Genomic DNA, 16,985 nt, shown 5'->3' on the forward strand with positions numbered 1-16,985 from the left:
GGCCTTGGCGCCATCTACTGGCAATTTTATATTGATATTTAGTAGTATAATATTTATTTAGCATCCTTTCATTTCGGCATTTACAACTCGGTTTAAATGAGCTTGCTAGAAGTTCATAGAACGATAGAAATTCAGAATATAATTAATGCATCCACTCTACTAGCTTTTTTTAAAAGTATTATTGGAGCCTATATAGCCTATTTCCTATTCCCATGCAGGCTCGTGCATAATTGATATTTCAAAATACATTCAAAGCTTTTTACTGTTGAGATTCGTTTTTTTTTATGTATCCAAACCTAAATAGTATTTTCTTAATATCCTTTGAGGATGTTAAAAGCTAGGCCTATGTAGCCTATCTATTAATGTGATTTTCTCTGCTGAAAATGACTTAATCTAATTTAATAATAGCTTAAATTACTGTTCGAACAGTGTCTCAAATAAGACAAGTCCATTCAATTCAGTTAAATTCAAATTTAGTTGTAGGCTGTAGCGCTTTTCACAATACATATTGTTTCAAAGCAGCTTTACAGAAAATGCATTTCAGAAATGTAGCCTACATATAAAAATACAGTTAGTTAGTTAGTCATTTATTAATCCATCATACAAGCATAAAAGTAGGAGGGCTATTTTTAAATTAGCCAAGGCACGTTAAGTATTGCGTTCAGACGTTCAGACGTTAAGACGGGCAGACGTTCAGACGTGCAGACGTTAAGACGGGCAGACGTTCAGACGTTAAGACGTGCAGACGGGCAGACGTGCAGACGTTCAGACGTGCAGACGTTCTCCACACGCGCGTTAACACGTCTTTTAGCTTGGTTAGGAAAGAAATGACACAAAGGGAGCGCCATAATTATATGCCGCTCCATTTGAAAGCAGGTGATGGCAAGTACTTCTTTTATAGGGTAGCTGATTATAAAATATTGTCTTGGACGGTATCTCTTCAGAATAAAGGTAATGTGCACTGTCCAGAGAGAGAGAAAAAAAAACACTGACTCTGGAAAGAGGTGTTGCAATTATATATATATAAAAAAAAGGAGTTACATTTAGGATTTGTTAGGTCAGTGTGAATGTGGCTGTTTCAATCCAGAAGTGGCAGATTTGTCAAAACTATGATACCGAAGTAGCTAAACTCCATGAGGGTGTCATTTGGATGTTCGGAGAGAGAGCTCAGCCCTTTTGGGCTCCAACTCAAATTAAATTCACTTTGCCACAAGATTCACTTCTCACAAGAACCGACTCAATTCACTTCTTTTTTAAAGATGAACAGATCATTATAAAAAGTAGCATGAATTTAAACACATTTACAAAGCAGAAATAAATACTCTATATAGAAATAAATAATTCAACTGAATTTAACTTAAAGAGCTCAGAAGAAAACATGCAAGTCATTTTAAGACTTTCATATTAAAGATTATATTTATATGTTTAAATTTATATAAATTTTAATGCAGTTTATTAACTGTCGATAAAATAATTCTGAAGACTATGAATTACAGTTATAATTCATATAATAAAGTAGCAGCACAGCAAAGTGTGAAGAATAATTTTAAACTCTCCATTCGAACCTTTCCATTTCCATATTTAGATTAAATATGCCACTCTCATTAGTGTTAAACAATTAAATTATATTTTAAAAAAAATAACCAGAAGTCACATTTTTATATGAAATTAAATAGAAGTTTTTGTAGTGAATGCAGTGCTTTTAAACACATTTCCTGTGGCATGATGTGTTTTAATGTTGTAACTACCAGCAAGGATTGCTTGGCCAAATTAATTTTCACGTTTTTGTTCATGGTGAGCTCATCATTGTATATGAAAAAGATTCACAATAGTTTGTTTTAGAAAGTTTTGAGAACCACTAAACTATATCAAAGCAGATGATGAGGTGCAGTCACAGGAGTTCATATATATATGACACAAAAAATGTCTCAAGGCAAAATTTTTAACAGGTGAAGAATGCAAATGATCATGAATGTACACAATTATATCTGATCCGCATTCAGCTGTTACGTGGACGTAGCCTTATTTTCACACAGATACGTATTCTCTGGTGCCATTTTAAATTACCAAGCCATTTAAATCTCTTTCCACACAAAGAACAAAAATAACGTCTGACATCCGCATGACTTCTCAGATGTATCTGTAAGTGTGATGGCGAAATAAATTTTTTATTACACTTATCGTAATTAAATTGCCTTTCTTCAGAGTGAATGTGCAAGTGATTTTTGAAATTGCTCCTTTTTGTAGACTTCAGACTTCTGTAGACTTTCGTAGACTTTTTATCACATTCAGAGCCCAGCAATTTCTTTCTAGAATGAGTTTGCAAATGCCGCTTCAGGTCTCTTTGATATGTGAAACTCTTCTTGCACTGAACACATGTAAAAGGCTTCTCTCCAATGTGAAGTCTCATGTGCATCTGAAGGTTTCTGAAAGTCTTTCCACACTGCTGGCACTTCTCACCGTTGTGAATTATTACGTGCTTCTCAAGCCGTTTCTTGTCTGGGAATCTCCTTCTACGTTGCTTTCCTGAGTGAATCTTCATATGTAAATTAAGGGCATGATAACGCGCAAAACACTTTCCACACTCGGCGCATACGAATGGCTTCTCTCCTGTGTGAGTCTTCATGTGATTCTTCAGATTTCCTTTTTGTGTGAAGCTCTTCCCACACAGTTCGCAGGTGTAAGGCTTCTCTCCAGTGTGAACTCTTATGTGAGCATCAAGGGTTGATTTATTATTGAAACTCTTTCCGCACTGAACACATGTGAATGGTGTTTCTCCAGTGTGAGCTATCATGTGTGAAACAAGGGATGTTTTTTGATTGAAACTCTTTCCACAGTGACTACATGCGAATGGTCTTTCTCCAGTGTGAATTCTTATGTGGATCTTAAGTTTTTCTTTACGTGTAAAGCTCATCCCACACTGTTCGCAGGTGAAAGGGCTTTCTCCGGTGTGCCTTCTCATGTGTGACTCAAGGAGTGCTTTATGTGTGAAACTATTGCCGCACTCTTGGCACGTGTAACGCTTCTCTCCGGTGTGAAGTGTCATGTGCCTGTTGAGGCTATCTTTACTAAAGAAACTCCTTTCACAATGATGACATGTAAAACGGTTGTCTCCTGAGTGAATCCTCGTGTGGTTTTTAAGGCTTACTTTAAGTCTGAAACACTTTCCACACTGACCACATGCGAAAGGCTTTTCTCCGGTGTGGCTGTTCATGTGGGAATTAAGGACGTGCTTCTGTGAAAAACTCTTTCCACACTGATCACATGTGAAAGGCTTCTCTCCAGTGTGGGTTCTCACGTGGGAGTTAAGGCTTCCTTTGTGAATAAAACTTTTTTCACAATGTTCGCATTTGTAAGGCTTCTCTCCAGTGTGAACTCTCATGTGAAGTACAAGGTTATACTTTATATCGAATCTCTTTCCACACTGTTGGCAGTTGAAAAGCTTCTCTCCATTGTGATTTCCCATGTGGACTCTAAGGCTTTCGTGTTTTTTGAAACTCTTTCCACACTGAAAGCAGGTGAAAAAGCTTCCAGTTCCTGTCTTCTGAGCTCTTTTTTCTGAGAAATTCGTTTCAGTTTTTATGGATTTTTTTGTAGTTGTGACATCTTGCTTCTCATATTGATATTTTTCTTCCATTTCATTCAGTTCTCGACTCTCCTCTTTCAGTGTCATCAGATCTACAGCAAAAAAAAAAAAAAGACTTATTAATGCCAGTTTACCATAAAAACCAACAACATGCTATTAGATCTTTCGACATCATAGACCACAACATTCTTTTGAATAGCTTGAGAATTTTGTCACGTGACCTTTCTAATGTGATGACGTCATGCGTGGTGGATCATAGAGCATTTGTGGTTAAAACAGTATATATTTTTATTTTTTTTAAGAAAATGACTGATCGTTTTGCTAGATAAGACCCTTATTCCTTGACTGAGGTCGTGTAGAGCCCTTTGAAGCTGCACTGAAACTGTAATTTTGACCTTCAACTGTTTGGAGGCCATTGAAGTCCACTATATGGAGAAAAATCCTGGAATGTTTTCCTCAAAAACCTTAAATTCTTTTTGACTGAAGAAATGCATTAACATCTTGAATACCATGGGGGTGAGTAAATTATCAGGAAATTTGAATTCTGAAGTGAACTAATCCTTTAAGTATGAACATTATCATTACATTTCACGCTAAGTGAATGACATTCATTTCCTCACAACATGAACAAACTGCACAACTCTCCAAGTTACTAGTGATTATTATTGATATTAGGGCTACATCTAATAACTGATAATATAAACAAAAAAATAATCATTTTAATCACCAATAAATTTTATTGCATGTCTGCATGCAGTTCATGGAAAAACATCCTCCATTAATGTCACATTACAGTACTCAATAAAGCATTTCCATGGACAAAACGCACCACGGATGGCACAGAGTGAGCATCTTTGGGAAAAGTGCATGAGCCAAGCTGTACAAAACATATCAAAATGTCATAAGTGCTTCAAACTAAGTTATAAGAACACAGTTTAAGTGACTTGCCCTGTCATGTGCTTTGACAGATGTGGGTGTAACATGGAGTTATTACATTATGCTTAGTTAACATAAGTTGTGAGTTGCTACTAATGCGACAAAGTTAGAAAGCTAGAATGGAAAACAAGCTAATGCAGCAGTGAAATGCAGAGAAAAAACAGTTTTTTCTGAAAGCAAATGAGTCATCTTTTTTAACAATAGACATCCTAAAAATTTTATGTTTTATTTTATTTTATTGAATGTGTTTAGTTCTGCCCTGAATAAGATATTTCGGTAACACTATTTTAAGGTGATATAGTTACAAGTTACTACTTGTACTAGTAATAACAGTAAATTATGCATAATTTCAAGTAACTAAACCTAAAACGAAACGAAACGAAACCAAACCCCAACTGTAATTCTATAGTAAGTACTTTAGTTAATAAATATAACTCGGCTTCCTGTCGTTCCAAACTAGAAAGATCTTCATTCATCTTCGGAACTCAAACTAAGATACTGGAGTTATTTTTTATTTTTTAATCCCCCTTAGAAAGCAACATAACATATTCAAGGTCCAGAAAGGTAGTAAAAACATAGTTAAAAATCAACGTGGAACCTGTAAACGTGGAAAAGTCTACGTGGAACCTGAAAACAAAGTTCTGTTTACAAGACTGAGTTCAGCTTTGAGAATGAAACCAACCTGTTTGTTCCTCAGTATCTTCTTGTTTCACTCTGAATGTTTCTTCAATCTTTATGTCTTCACTCTCCTCTTTAATGAACGCCATCTTTGTGTCACATGGATCTCAGTCACTTCACCAAGTGTTTTTCTGTGTGTTTGGACAATCTGTCATGTTTAAGATGAGAATAATTAACAGAAAGAAAAATAAATCCAAACTAAACATCTGGGTGCGTCTCAGTCAGGTCCCTAGTTCAGTAGTCAGTGCACTGGTAAATGAGTCAGAGAGATAGATAATGGCCTGAAAACTAGCATTACCAGTTAATAAAGACAAACTACAGACACTTAACATTGTTCCTTATGATTTTCATTTGGTACTTAATGATTAGTGGATCACATTTAATAGATCATTAATGAGGGGGAATCATTTTTAGGTTTGCCAACTTCAGAGAAGGAAAATAAGTGACAATTGTGGTTCCTTACAGGAAAATAAAGGACAGAACAAAAGACACTCAAAATATTTACTGTACCACACAGTGTCTCATTTTCAGTGTTTTGGTGTTAAGACTTTATTGGTTATTTTGTGTTTAAATAATGAGGGTTAAGAATAACATTAAGAATACGCTAGAATTTATTTCAGTGTAAGTTTATTTCTGTTTAAAAGTGCTAAAGAGGATCTTTTCGTCGACTGTGAAACCAAAGACTGTTAGTGAGTTTTTGAAATGAGCGCATGTGTAAGAACAACCCCCCTCCTTCACAGCTCATTTCGAGGTAACGCCTCCCAAAACTCTTGCAGGAGTATTGGAACACGAGTGTTTACCACCGGCATTCGCGGTGTCGTGTTAGTGGATTCATTATATCGGACTAGCTGCAGGTAACTCATAATCTGCAGTTGTTACTCCTGTCTCCTGACAAAAACATTGCATGCGGCGCCTGTGGAGTGTGGAAAGTTACTGGAGCGCGCAGCCGCACTCGTCTCTCACAAGGAACGTCACGGCAGTGATTGACAAGCCAGAGGGCCAATCGTTTACGCGATTGGCTGATGTTTTTAAGGCCCTACCTCGTGCACAGATGATGTATATTAATATTATTCCTTTCAGTGCACCTAATAAATAGTCTTTTATCACGTAGTAAAGACAGTTTCAAGTAACATTGTAAAAATGTGTAAAACAAAACATCCTCTTTAGCACCTTTAACTACATTAATTTACAATAGTGATCACGTCGTCCCTCAGGTAAGTCAGATGCATGTTTTCTTGCGTGTCTTTTCTTCACGTTGTTTACATTTGCCAAAACTGATGTGTCATTAGCGACCAGCCATTATACAAATCGTAATCAATCCACTTAAATAACATGGTTAATACACTTACTGTAATAAAACAGAGGTTCGTTTTCTTAAGGGTAACGTTAACGTATATATTCACACGGAACGCTTCTTTGAAGCCATTACCACGGGACGATTCCGTATTATACAGACCGGTTGGCAACCCTAGAGAAACAATTAATTCAACAAACCAGGGGTTTCAAAGCTCTGTTCTCTCATCACTACTTGCCAGTGACTGAATTCACGTTTACGATAAGATGATTCATGATATAGACGCACCTTTTCTCTTGCTACAAAGCCTATGCGCTTTTACTCACAAAAATAAAGCGCATAAATGTTAGATAAAACATATAAATGTTACATTCAATATTTATTTATTAATTTCACAGTTATTGTAAAAACTGTTAAAATGTCTGAGGGTGTTACACTGATTTAAAAACTTTTAAAAAACATGAAAACCACAAACCTTTCTTCAGGCGAATCACATCAGATGATCAGAGCGTGGCGCAGCCTTATGACGCAATAGAGCCAATCCAAAACAAAAGTCTCGCTCACATGTTGCTGTGGACAATCACAAAAGTGCATAGACATACATACAAATAATAAAAAAGATGTGATATGATTTCAGAGTTTAATTCTTTGTGAGTGGGATTCTGTCTAAATGACAAAATAATGGGTGCAGAAACCAGCGGTCAGGATCCAGGTTTTTTTTTTTTTTTTTTTTTTTTTTTTTTGAAGCAGTTTTTATGAAAGATCCATAGCAACAACTGATATGTACTATTGTACAAAAAAACAAGGTTTGTCAAACTCAACTTTTATTAGGGCCACAGATTACTCAAAAACACAAAACAAAGACGCCACCATCAGTAACGTTGCAGTATGTTATTATTTACTTGTGCTGCATTAACTGTGGTTGTGTGATTCTTGACAACCAACTTGTGAGGACATTTTACATGAATACAGTGTAACATACTGAAAGTTGTTCAGCAGGACTCATCGTGGTGCAGGTCACTGTAATAAAATAAAAAAAAAAAAAAAAATTGAGCAGCAAGCTGATATCAGGAGCAGCTATATTATTAGATTAGCAATCATTGCCAATTCATAACAAAAAACATGATTTTGTAGCCATAGACACACATGCTTTGTATTTTCATTCAGTACTGTAATGACTGAGATGGATCAGACATGAAATTATTTGTTATATTTATACAAATAATCCACAGTACCCCTCCTCCAACAGGCAGATCCAGGCCTCTGGTCACAATAGCAGCAAAAGTTTTACGACCCCCAAAAGATCTCACTTTGAATCATGCCATTGGAAAAACATAAAGTCCATAAAAAAGCCCTTCTATCCATTTCCTTCATAGACAAAAACATTTCTGTGAATGAACATGCATATTCCCAGGACATTGTTTGTACAATTCATCTGTTTTGTATTTTGTCTTTGGTAATGCATACTGTTTTATGCATGTCCATCCTCATCCTACTCCTTTTATATAATCACTTGAGACATGTACAACTATGTATCTAATTTCTCAATGTAATCATATTTTTATACTGTTTTGCCTATGTATTAAGCCTTGAATAAATGTTTAAGAATTGCTCGATTAATCAAGATTGCATATATACCATTTTTGGTACCTACGAATTTGTTTATCTATAATTATTTATCTGTGTTATACCAATTTCTGTCTACCCTGTGATGGTAGGGTTAGGACTGGAATTATAATTAATAATAATATTATTATAATTAATTAATATAATTAGTAGTGATGGGCAATTTCGAATATTGCCCATATATATGTATATATATATATATATATATATATATATATATATATATATATATATATATATATATATATATATATATATATTAAAGCATGTCGCACATACAGCAGAGTTGAATTGTTCCAAGCTTCTAATTAAAACGGTGAGACTGATCCAAAATCTTAACATTGGCTATTTGTTTACATAATTACAATATGTAGTTAATGTTAATTAACTTAATTTGCAATAAAAATGCTGTCTATTTGACAAAGATACAGAACATACAGAAGTAAACAAATGCTATCTACTTACACTGTGCTGTTGTAGGCTAGTCCACAGCGCCATCTAGCGGTGTATCTGCGTACTCTCTGAACGATAAACACACCAACGCAGAACTCTGCTTTGAAGCTACGACGTCCACAAATGGTCACTCATTGCCTTACTAATACCCTCTAATATACAACAGAATTGCAATATACAACATGGACATACGAAGGGAATCTTTCTTCTTAGTAGGATAGACCTTTTTTATTATTATTATTTCTTTACCAATATTCTAATCTCTCTACATGCATTTATTTTATTAAGTATCGATTTTCTACCTTAAAGTAAATAGTCATAACGGCGGGAAACATCATTTACATGTAAGTTGACAAACTGGAATGGTTTTTTAGTAAGAATCCTAAAGAACTAGTTAATCAAGTTGGACAGAAAATGGGTTAAATGCAGTACACTTTGCACTGCCATTAGTCAGCCTTAAGTCTAAAGTCTAAAGCTATTAAATTAGATCGGCAGAGGCAAGGACTACAAATCTAAACATTTTTTCAAAAGATAGAAAGTGATCAAATATAGATTACTGAGGTGGTGTGCTGAATAACTTTTTTTTTCTACACTTGAAGTGGATCTACTCTGAGAGGAGAGCCGAGCATAACTTCAGTCATGTTATATATTAGAAAAGGTTGGTTTTGCTTCTCTTCTGTATCTTTCTTTCTCTCTCTCTCATGTTTCATGTTTATGTTGACATTTTTATTTCTAGTTGGTCCCTTTGTGGTACACAGGAGACAGAAAGAAAAAAGTAAGTTATGTTTTTGAAGACATGCTAGATGTCTCATTCAGTGCAGTGTTTACTTTCCTGGTCACATTGTGTTCTATCACAATGCTGTAGCAGTCCATTCAGAAAGTGACAGTGAATGCAAATGTTTCCTTACTTTGCATAGTTGGCAGACTCTAAAAGCTTTATATTCTCAGCTTTTACCCCCGGTTTCACAGACAAGGCTTAAGATAGTCCTAGACTAAAATGCATGTTTGAATTGTTTTAACCGAAAGCAACTTGCTCTGACTTATCTTAAAATATGTCAGTACCATTGTTTTGTCTCAGGATGCACACCAGTAATGTTTTTTTTCTAGTCTGCGTTTATAAAAGATACTTAAATGCCCTAATTGAACTAAGGTCTAATCCTGGCTTAGAACTTTTTTTTTTAAAAGCAATGTTTTTCTATGAAAATCAACATAATTTAAATTAGGTTGAATTATGTTCCTGCTGATAAAAAATACGTCATGTCCGTTTAAAGCAGTCAAACAGGTTTTGCGACATGAAAGCTGCTGTTTTGTTACTGCTCCAAGGTAGTCTATGAGATCTAACCAGCTTAATCAACCAGGTCAATCTCAGCCCCCTAATGACCTGGCCAACGTGGACCAGAAAATATGAAAAACCGGCTACCATCAGAAAAGTCTCTTAATACAGTTTGAAACTTAATTGTTCAACTTGTGTTAGGATGCTGTGCAAACATTTAATCTTCTAACAAAGATGAATAATGCTGTATTATAATAATTATTTATAATCACAATTGCTTCCACAGAAAAATTTAAATTTTTTTTCATGGTGGCTGGCCTCGTAATATCCGTAAGCCTTTTCCTTAAACTCCTGCAGATGAGTCCTGAATTAACAGTATCAAAATTATTGGGTGAGTTACTGATATGAGAAATATTTTGCCTTCTTCAATTGATATTTATAATGAATAAATTAATTAGCTTAGCTTCTTTAAAATTCCTATTGATATATATATATATATATATATATATATATATATATATATATATATATATATATATATATTTATATATATATATATATATATATATATATATATATATATATGTGTGTGTGTGTGTGTGTGTTTTATTTTTTTTTTTTCTAACCCAGAAAAGTCTTTGGAGGGAACAGTTTTTGATCAGTTGAAACCTGATGATCACAATGATGATGGTAAACAATTACTGAACAATCTGGACTGGTATTTACATGTCTGGACTGGACATTTACATGTCTTTTTTTACTGTTTTATCAGGTCCTAAAAGCAAATGTGGCCTCTCAAAACCATGTCCTGGAGAAGATTTTGCCTTTAAGCTTTACAGCGGCGCAACTAACATGGTTGGACCACAAATATGCTTTGATGGAAAAATGTAAAGGATTTGGGTTTGCCAAATTTACAATCTATACTTTTACAGAATGATTAGAGCGATACCATAAGTGCTATTTGACAGAATTTAAACCAGTTCTGCCATTTTGTTTTAGGATAATACAGAAGGAAACGCGAGGTAATTGGCTGGGAATTAATATTGCTGTCATCAATGGTAAGTATGTTGAGCTCTTTAAAATAAAAGCAAAAGATTAAAATGGTACCATGTTTTATATTTAGCTTCATTTTTTGCAAACATCTTTTTGTATATTTCAATATTATTTGTAATGCATTTTTTTTATATTTATATTTTATCAATATTTATATAATATTTAATATAGGCCTATATACACCGATCAGGCATAACATTATGAGCACTGACAGGTGAAGTGAATAACACTGATTATCTCTTCATCACGCACCTGTTAGTAGGTGGGATATATTAGGCAGCAAGTGAACATTTTGTCCTCAAAGTTGATGTGTTAGAAGCAGGTAAAATGGGCAAGCGTAAGGATTTGAGAGAGTTTGACAAGTGACAAATTGTGATGGCTAAACGACTGGGTCAGAGCATCTCCAAAACTGCAGCTCTTGTGGGGTGTTCCCAGTCAGCAGTGGTCAGTATCTATCAATAGTGGTCCAAGGAAGGAACAGTGGTGAACCGTGACAGGGTCATGAGTGGCCAAGGCTAATTGATGCACATGAGGAAGGCTGGCTCGTGTGGTCCGATTCAACAGACGAGCTACTGTAGCTCAAATTGCTCAAGAAGTTAATGCTGGTTCTGATAGAAAGGTGTCAGAATACACAGTGCATCACAGTTTGTTGCGTATAGGGCTGCATAGCTGCTGTCACGGAAATCACAAAGTCCAGGAAACAAGATCCATTTGCAGCATTTTATTGGGAAAATCCAGAAACATTACCCCCCCTCAAAGGAGTGGCTACCAGACGCTCCACCAGACAAAAAAACAAACTCAGGAGGGAGGTGGACAGGAGGAGGATCAGGGGGAGGGATGGCGGGCCAGGTCCAGAGTCCCCAACTGAAGGCCAGGGGGGGGCCGGAGGAACGGACCATGGGGGCTCCTTGAAGGTCGGGGTCCTGGCTGAATGCCAAGGTGGTGCTGGAAGAACTGTCCAGGTGGGCGCCGACAGGTCTAGAGTCCTGGCTGACTGCCAGGGCGGCGCTGGAGGAACTGACCCAGCGGGTTCCCGCAGGTCTGGATTCCTGGCTGATTGCCAGGGCGGCACTGGAGGAACTGACCAGGTGGGTTCCAACGGTTCAAACGGCCTGGGCAGTAACGGCAGGGTAGAAGGCTCGGATGGCCGCGGCAGGACAGAAGGCTTGGATGGTGACGGCAGGACAGAAAGCTTGGATGGCGGCGGCAGGACAGACTGCCTGGGTGGCGCCAGCAGGGCTGTCCAAAGGTGCTCCGTGGCCATATCAGGGAGAACGGGTAGCTCGGTGATGGCCTCTGTGGCCGTATCAGGGAGAACGGGTAGCTCGGTGACAGCCTCTGTGGCCGTATCAGGGAGAGCGGGCAGCTCGGTGACGGCCTCCATGGCCGTATCAGGGAGAACTGGCTGCCCTGGGACGGCAGCGGGCTCAGGCTGGGGCTGCTCTGGGATGGCAGCGGGCTCAGGCTGGGGCTGCTCTGGGACGGCAGCGGGCTCAGGCTGCTCTGGTGGCGCCGGCAGGGAGAGGCGCTTAGTTGGCGCAGGCAGGGCGAGGCGCTTAGTTGGCGCAGGCAGGGCGAAGCGCTTAGGAAAACAGAGAACAACCTCTGGAGTGGACTCACTAACTGGAGCGGGCTCTGGAGTGAACTCAGTGGCTAGAGTGGACTCACTGGCTGGAGCGGGCTCTGGAGTGGATTCACAGACTGGAGTGGGCTCTGGAGTGGACTCACTGACTGGAGCGGGCTCTGGAGTGGATTCACTGACTGGAGCGGGCTCTGGAGTGGACTCACTGGCTGGAGTGGACTCAGTAACTGGAGCGGGCTCTGGGGTGGACTCACTGGCTGGAGCGAACTCACTGGCTGGAGCGGGCTCTGTAGTGTACTCACTGGCTGGAGCGGATTCACTGGCTGGAGCGGGCTCTGGAGTGGACTCACTGACTGGAGTGGACTCACTGACAGGAGTGGACTCACTGACTGGAGGGGACTCACTGACTGGAGTGGACTCACTGACTGGAGTGGACTCACTGACTGGAGTGGACTCACTGACTGGAGCGGGCTCTGGAGTGGACTCACTGACTGGAGCGAGCTCTGGAGTGGACTCACTTACTGGAGCAGGCTCTGGAGTGGACTCACTGGCTGGAGCGGGCTCTGGAGTGGACTCACTGATTGGAGCGGACTCTGGAGTGGACTCACTGACTCGAGCGGACTCTGGAGTGAACTCATTGACTGGAGCGGGCTCTGGAGTGGACTCACTGACTGGAGCGGGCTCACTGGCTGGAGCGGACTCCGGGAAAGCCTCCAGGCCTTGAGAAATGATTGAAGCCTTTCTCCTCCTCTTCCTCCTTTTACATGAGGAAGACGATGAACCTGTGCCCATCTCCTCGGTGGACTCTGGAGCGGTCTCTGTAGCGGATTCACAGACTGGAGCGGGCTCTGGAGCGGACTCACTGACTGGAGCGGGCTCTGGAGCGGACTCACTGACTGGAGCGGGCTCTGGAGCGGACTCACTGACTGGAGCGGGCTCTGGAGCGGACTCACTGGCTGGAGCGGGCTCTGGAGCGGACTCACTGACTGGAGCGGGCTCTGGAGTGGACTCACTGACTTGAGCGGGCTCTGGGCTCTGGAGTGGACTCACTGGCTGGAGCGGGCTCTGGAGTGGACTCACTGGCTGGAGCGGGCTCTGGAGTGGACTCACTGGCTGGAGCGGGCTCTGGAGTGGACTCACTGGCTGGAGCGGGCTCTGGAGTGGACTCACTGACTGGAGCGGACTCTGGAGTAAACTCACTGACTGGAGCGGGCTCACTGGCTGGAGCGGACTCCGGGAAAGCCTCCAGGCCTTGAGAAATGACTGAAGCCTTTCTCCTCCTCTTCCTCCTATTACGTGAGGAAGACGATGAACCTGTGCCCATCTCCTCGGTGGACTCTGGAGCGAACTCACAGGCTGGAGCGGTCTCTGTAGCGGATTCACAGACTGGAGCGGGCACTGGAGCGGACTCACTGACTGGAGCGGGCTCTGGAGCGGACTCACTGACTGGAGCGGGCTCTGGAGCGGACTCACTGACTGGAGCGGGCTCTGGAGTGGACTCACTGACTGGAGCGGGCTCTGGAGCAGACTCACTGACTGGAGCAGGCTCTGGAGCGGACTCACTGACTGGAGCGGGCTCTGGAGCGGACTCACTGACTGGAGCGGGCTCTGGAGCGGACTCACTGACTGGAGCGGGCTCTGGAGTGGACTCACTGACTGGAGCGGACTCTGGAGTGGACTCACTGACTGGAGCGGACTCTGGAGTGGACTCACTGACTGGAGCGGACTCTGGAGTGGACTCACTGACTGGAGCGAGCTCTGGAGTGGACTCACTGGCTGGAGCGGGCTCTGGAGTGGACTCACTGGCTGGAGCGGGCTCTGGAGTGGACTCACTGACTGGAGCGGACTCTGGAGTGGACTCACTGACTGGAGCGGGCTCACTGGCTGGAGCGGACTCCGGGAAAGCCTCCAGGCTTTGAGAAATGGTTGAAGCCTTTCTCCTCCTCTGCCTCCTTTTACGTGAGGAAGACGATGAACCTGTGCCCATCTCCTCGGTGGACTCTGGAGCGAACTCACAGGCTGGAGCGGATTCACAGGCTGGAGCGGACTCTGGCTGAGCATGTGTTGCACAATGGCTTCTGTGGGAGAGATACCAGACAAAGCCCCAAAAATCCAGGGTCTGGAGCCCTTCCAGCTCACACTGAGGCAGAGGGTCTTCAAGGCATTCATTGAAAATCCCTTTCTGCGCCTCATCATTATAACGCAGCCCTCTCGCCATCATCCAAAAAAACTGGGCAAAACACCCTACCGGTCTTCCCTCCTGTCGCAGATCCACCACTGCCCGAAATAGAGCCATCCGCTCTTCAATGGAGGCGGGGGGACGAATCCGAATGCTCATGCTGCTGGATCTTGAAGTGATGGTGTTTTCTGTCGGAAATCACAAAGTCCAGGAAACAAGATCCATTTGCAGCATCTTATTGGGAAAATCCAGAAACGTAATCCACAGACAGGCAAGGGTCAGAATCCATAAAGGCAGTCCATACAAAAAAACACGAAACATGAAAACCAAAAACCAAAACGGAGAACCGGGAAACCATACATGAAAACACCATAACAAGAGCAGAGACAAACCAGGCATAAATAGACAGACACTAATGAACAAACACAAAACAGCTGGTAGCAATGACAAGGTGTAATGAGTCCGGGAAGTGAGTATGGGTAATGTAGTCAAATGGGTGAAAACAAGAGTCCGGGAAGGAGTGCCCTCTAGTGACTGATTAGGGCACTCTTACTAGTGATCATGACAGCTGCAGACCAGTCAGGGTACCCATGCTGATCCCTGTCCACCTCCGAAAACACCGACATGTGAGCATCAGAACTGGACCACGGAGCAATGGAAGAAGGTGGCCTGGTCTTATGAATCACATTTCTTTTTTACGTCACATGGATGGCCAGGTACGCGTATGTCGCTTACCTGGGAGAAACATGGCACCAGGATGCACTATGGGAAGAAGACAAGTGTGATGCTGGGAAACATTTGGTTCTGCCATCCATGTGGATGTTACTTTGACACATAACACCTACCTAAGCATTGTTGCAGACCATGTATATCCTTTCATGGAAACAGTATTCCCTGGTGGCTGTGGCCTCTTTCAGCAGGATAATGCGCCCTGCCACAAAAGCAAAAATAGTTCAGGAATGGTTTGAGGAGCACAACAACGAGTTTGAGGTGTTGACTTGGCCTCCATATTCCACAGATCTCAATCCAATCGAGTATCTGTGGGATGTGCTAAACAAACAAGTCCAATCCATTAAGGCACCACCTCACAACTTACAGGACTTAAAGGATCTGCTGCTAACATCTTGGTGTCAGGGGTCTAGTGGAGCCCATGCCTCGATGGGTCAGGTCTGTTTGGCAGCAAAAGGGGGACCAGCACAATATTAGGAAGGTGGTCATAATGTTATGCCTGATCAGGAGATTATATATATAATATACTGTTCAGTGTTCTCATAGATAAATGCTCCTTTACAACATTTCTTGCTTTCTTATTCATTAAAATTTCAGAAGATACAGGTGAACACGTCAAAACTGGCAGCTTCAATATGTGGAACGGAAGTATGTTGTATCTTGACTTCAATACACCATGTTGTTCAGTATTACTGCATTATAAATACTTACTTGCATTCTCAGTTCACATGTGTGTTATAAATAAATCTTTTGTTGTTGACAGAGGTTGAGGAGTTGATAGAGTTTCTGAAGTCAATCGAGGATGGTTCTTTTGTGTTGATAGCCACTTTTGATGATCCAGCCACAAAGTAGAGTAGTTTCTTTCTCTAGTTTCATCATATACTATGTGCACTTCTTATGATGGTGTTGTCTCATCACGTCATGATTTGTATGATTCCTTTATTATAGACTTAATGATGAAGCAAGGGCACTTATTGCAGAGCTTGGCAGTTCATATATTTCCCAAATCAAATTCAGAGATAACTGGCTCTTTGTGGGAGGGAAGAAAACCATAAACCAAGTTACTTATGAGGAGGTAACGCCATTCCCAAAGTCAACCACTTATATGCTTAAGTTTATGCAATGAAATAATGCATGTCTCTCCCTTTTCTTTTTCAGCACATTAAGAATGACAGGGAAACTAATAAGTATGAAACCTGGCCAGAAATGATCGAGATGGAAGGTTGCATACCAAGATTAGACTAATTTTATTTTCTGCAGCACAATTTGTTCTGCTTAAGTACAGTTACCAAGCATTGGAAGCTATTCAACAATACAACAAGCTGAGCCACAATAAAATAAAAACACAATAAAATGTTATCATGGACTTTATAATAAAATATAATATTGTTTGTTTTTAATTTAGATGTAATAATTTTTTTGTTGGGTTTTAAGGTAATATATATTTTAAATATCATTGTAAATTGAATAATTATAGTAAACGTTTATATTGTGGTATTTATATGGTTTATTTGTGATGTTACTGTATGTTGCATTTTTGTTTGTCTGTATCCTATATAAAACATTACTACTGTGTTCAATTCTGTGTGGTTTTGC

At 40.5% G+C, this 16,985-nt stretch overlaps 2 protein-coding genes across 6 annotated transcripts; one reads left to right on the top strand and one right to left on the bottom strand.

The window, feature by feature from the left end:
* Positions 1 to 660: 660 nt before the first annotated feature.
* Positions 661 to 7,081, bottom strand: LOC137015155 (zinc finger protein 84-like). Its single transcript, XM_067379897.1, has 3 exons — positions 6,970 to 7,081; positions 5,205 to 5,348; positions 661 to 3,678 (listed from the first exon to the last, which is right to left on the bottom strand). Exons 2-3 carry the CDS (start codon positions 5,287 to 5,289, stop codon positions 2,000 to 2,002), a joined length of 1,764 nt encoding a protein of 587 aa, XP_067235998.1. The 5' UTR covers positions 5,290 to 5,348; positions 6,970 to 7,081; the 3' UTR covers positions 661 to 1,999.
* Positions 7,082 to 8,664: 1,583 nt separating this feature from the next.
* zgc:101783 (uncharacterized protein LOC447883 homolog) lies at positions 8,665 to 16,818 on the top strand. 5 transcript variants are annotated; one of them, XM_067379849.1, is made up of 11 exons: positions 8,665 to 8,917; positions 9,173 to 9,231; positions 9,310 to 9,348; positions 10,133 to 10,237; positions 10,477 to 10,536; positions 10,619 to 10,733; positions 10,846 to 10,904; positions 15,987 to 16,037; positions 16,153 to 16,237; positions 16,338 to 16,464; positions 16,548 to 16,818. In XM_067379849.1, exons 2-11 carry the CDS (start codon positions 9,213 to 9,215, stop codon positions 16,632 to 16,634), a joined length of 747 nt encoding a protein of 248 aa, XP_067235950.1. In that variant the 5' UTR covers positions 8,665 to 8,917; positions 9,173 to 9,212; the 3' UTR covers positions 16,635 to 16,818. The 5 variants fall into 5 exon arrangements, with proteins under 5 accessions (XP_067235950.1, XP_067235953.1, XP_067235954.1 ...); XM_067379852.1 differs by lacking the exon at positions 9,310 to 9,348; XM_067379853.1 differs by lacking the exon at positions 9,310 to 9,348 and having other exon boundaries at positions 8,776 to 8,785.
* The last annotated feature ends 167 nt before the right edge of the window (positions 16,819 to 16,985 follow it).

Source organism: Chanodichthys erythropterus, chromosome 24, assembly GCF_024489055.1.
Source record: "Chanodichthys erythropterus isolate Z2021 chromosome 24, ASM2448905v1, whole genome shotgun sequence".
Classification (NCBI taxonomy): domain Eukaryota; kingdom Metazoa; phylum Chordata; class Actinopteri; order Cypriniformes; family Xenocyprididae; genus Chanodichthys; species Chanodichthys erythropterus.

Coding starts and splice junctions, on each gene's coding strand:
- LOC137015155 (XM_067379897.1), bottom strand. CDS start 5,289: ATGGCGTTCATTAAAGAGGAGAGTGAAGACATAAAGATTGAAGAAACA. Junction 3,679..5,204: donor AGATACTGAGGAACAAACAG/GTTGGTTTCATT, acceptor TTTTTGCTGTAG/ATCTGATGACACTGAAAGAG.
- zgc:101783 (XM_067379849.1), top strand. Junction 10,537..10,618: donor TGATGATCACAATGATGATG/GTAAACAATTAC, acceptor CTGTTTTATCAG/GTCCTAAAAGCAAATGTGGC. Junction 16,465..16,547: donor ACCAAGTTACTTATGAGGAG/GTAACGCCATTC, acceptor TTTCTTTTTCAG/CACATTAAGAATGACAGGGA.